The sequence below is a fragment of the Berghia stephanieae genome, chromosome 4 (assembly GCF_034508935.2).
Source record: "Berghia stephanieae isolate SIO BIC M18660-M18661 chromosome 4, UCSD_Bste_1.3, whole genome shotgun sequence".
NCBI classification, from domain to species: Eukaryota; Metazoa; Mollusca; class Gastropoda; order Nudibranchia; family Aeolidiidae; genus Berghia; species Berghia stephanieae.
The window spans coordinates 89,684,715-89,687,214 of NC_088363.1; the positions used below are offsets into that span (position 1 = coordinate 89,684,715).

General features: G+C 36.3%; 1 protein-coding gene across 2 annotated transcripts in view; it reads left to right on the forward strand.

The window, feature by feature from the left end:
- The window catches only part of LOC144971526 (uncharacterized), a 30,309-nt gene that overhangs the window by 11,134 nt on the left and 16,675 nt on the right, over positions 1-2,500 (forward strand). Inside the window, exon 1 of one of the 2 annotated variants that reach the window (XM_078912525.1) lies at positions 1,229-1,898. The exons of the other annotated variant lie outside the window; for it this stretch is intronic. Coding sequence (XP_078768651.1) covers positions 1,670-1,898 — 229 coding nt within the window. The 5' untranslated portion in view covers positions 1,229-1,669. Of the gene's footprint in view, positions 1-1,228; positions 1,899-2,500 lie in introns of those variants that run through there. 2 annotated transcript variants of the gene reach the window in all.

Consider the following 2,500-nt stretch of genomic DNA (forward strand, 5'->3'; position numbering starts at 1 on the left):
TGATGATTTGATTTTTATTTTATAGTCACGGGGTTGTCATTGCGGTTTATCTTTCATGCGCGAACACAGCGTCCCAGACATCAGATTCACGTTGACAATATATTATGAAAGACCTGCGTCTGTTTTTTTCTTTTTATGACAGTCTGAGATATTGTGTTCTATTTGTAATGATGTAAACAGGACGGACGCTGTAGAGTGCGTTTCGTTGTAAGAAGTCCGTCAAATTGTACAACCAATCTATTATTGTAACCAGTCGTCGTTAAGTTAAGATAAAAGGCCAGTATTGCATCCGCTTTGGAGTGAATAACGAATGGCGAGGACAATACGATTATGCCGCGTCCACATTATGTTTCCACTTCATCGTCCAACCTTCAACTGACGTTTAAACCCTCTCCTTACCACCTAGAGCAAAAATTGTCATATTTGTTACGATGCAATATACATTTTTTTCTTATTCAAATTTATTTTCTACATCATAAACTTTGAAGAATGATCTTTGTTTGTTTTATTAGAACATAAAGTTGTTTTATGGAAAGCTTTTTTGAGTTTAAAGAATCAATTTTCTGCTGGGTAAGCCTGCAGTTTTAGGAAAATACTGAAAATAATCGGTAAGGAGAGAGTGAAGTAGGTGAAAAGGACAATAGCCTCGGGCCTGCCCTTCAAAATACGATTGTTTGATAACATCTTTTTCAAAATATCTTCCTTGTCTTGAAAGATCACAGCACCATCCAGAGTTTAACTAAAATTTGCATAAAAGAAATAATCACAAATCCCCCTGACAATGCGTCGTTGTCTCATATTTGATTTAATTGATTTACAAGAAAGTAAGATATAATAATCTGCGGTTCATTGTCGAAGTGCCGTTTTCCATTTAGTGTTAAAGTGTCATTAACCTGACTCTTCACAGAGATCTACATTTGAAATTGTTGTTTTGTGAATTAACTTGGCAAAACAGTAAACTCGTATTTTCATGTATTTTATTTCATTTCTCACATTCAACCAACTAATCCATTTTAAATATTATATATGTTCGTTGCAATTTGAAGACTTGTTGGAAATTGAATGAAGGTTGTTGAAGAAGAAAGGTGGATGCTGGAAAGGGAAACGACACCAAAAAAAGAGATGAAAGAATAAGGTAGGGATTACCTGGACTGATAGGAGGACATGAGATTATGAGGTAAGTGGGGAAGGCTGGGGCTTAACACAATCGGTTTTTAAATGACATTCCGTGAGTCATTTATTATAGTCTCTCATACCTGAAGCTCTTCTCATGTGGATGGTGTGAAGGAAGAAAACGGTACAGCTTTCTTTCCGTTTAGTATTCCGTGCACCGTTCGCTGAGACGCATCTCCACGCATAAACAACGCATTTATGGAAAACATTATTTTTGTAGTGGCGTGAAATTACTTACTACATACAAGACGCAAGCAGATTCACAGCTAGACAAAACTTGTTTTCCAAGAACTATTTTCAACAAGAAAAGTTATTTTTCAGTGCATTTAATCCTGCTGTGATTAAATAACTTTGTGTTAGTATTACAATCTTGAGAATTTTGGACGTGGGTGATTTTAGAATTTAATTACATAATTTTTTTTTTATTTAACTGTTTTGACGAAAACAATTTGTTTAATTCCCGTATCGGAGGTAGAAAACTTTATTCAACTTCAGGATGTCTTACAGTATAGGATATTTAAACGCCTGTTTTTGTGTTGTGGCCGTTGCCATAGTGATGATGATGACAACAGCTCCGTGCAAAGGTCAGGTAATGCCGGGTGGAGCAGCCAGCCACTGTCAATATTTGATCTTATCCAAGTCCCAATGGCAGACCAATGCCGCTCCTTTTAAAATCTACACCCGCTCTAGGACGAGAGAAATTACCAGTGGGTCACCCGTGGAAGGTAAGGCCATGGCCATTACATTACTTGATTACTGATAAAAAAAAAACTTTCGTATCTAACATTTGCAGTCTTGATATGATATGATATAATATGATATGATATAAGTCCTGATTTATGTAGGCTTTTACAGCCTTTTATCTGCTCTTGTGCATTCGTGAACGTATTTAATTCACGTCTCTCAAAACTGGGCATTCCACATAGTGGAAGGAAATTGTCTCGATTAAACTCTTCGCGACATGCTCGATCAAACCACACCTTAATTTCCAGACATGGTTCATATCTATCAAGTTATTTCTTTTCCAACAGATAATAAACAAATAAATTCTACATTTATTGTTGTCCGTTTCAAACGGAATCAACCAGTTAAGTGTCGTACTCTGGTGAACCCCTAATTTAAACATTTAGCCAGAAAACTTCACGATTTCCTACGTTTTAGAGTTTTTGCCAAGATGAGAGTCGATTAAATAGATCGATATTTGAAGGACGAGTTTTCTTACAGTTTGTTTTAATACGAGTTTTTCCAGAGTCCGGTTAACCCTCTCCTTGCCAACTACAGGAAAATCGTCACATTCGTTACGATGCAACCAACATTTGTCTTGTTC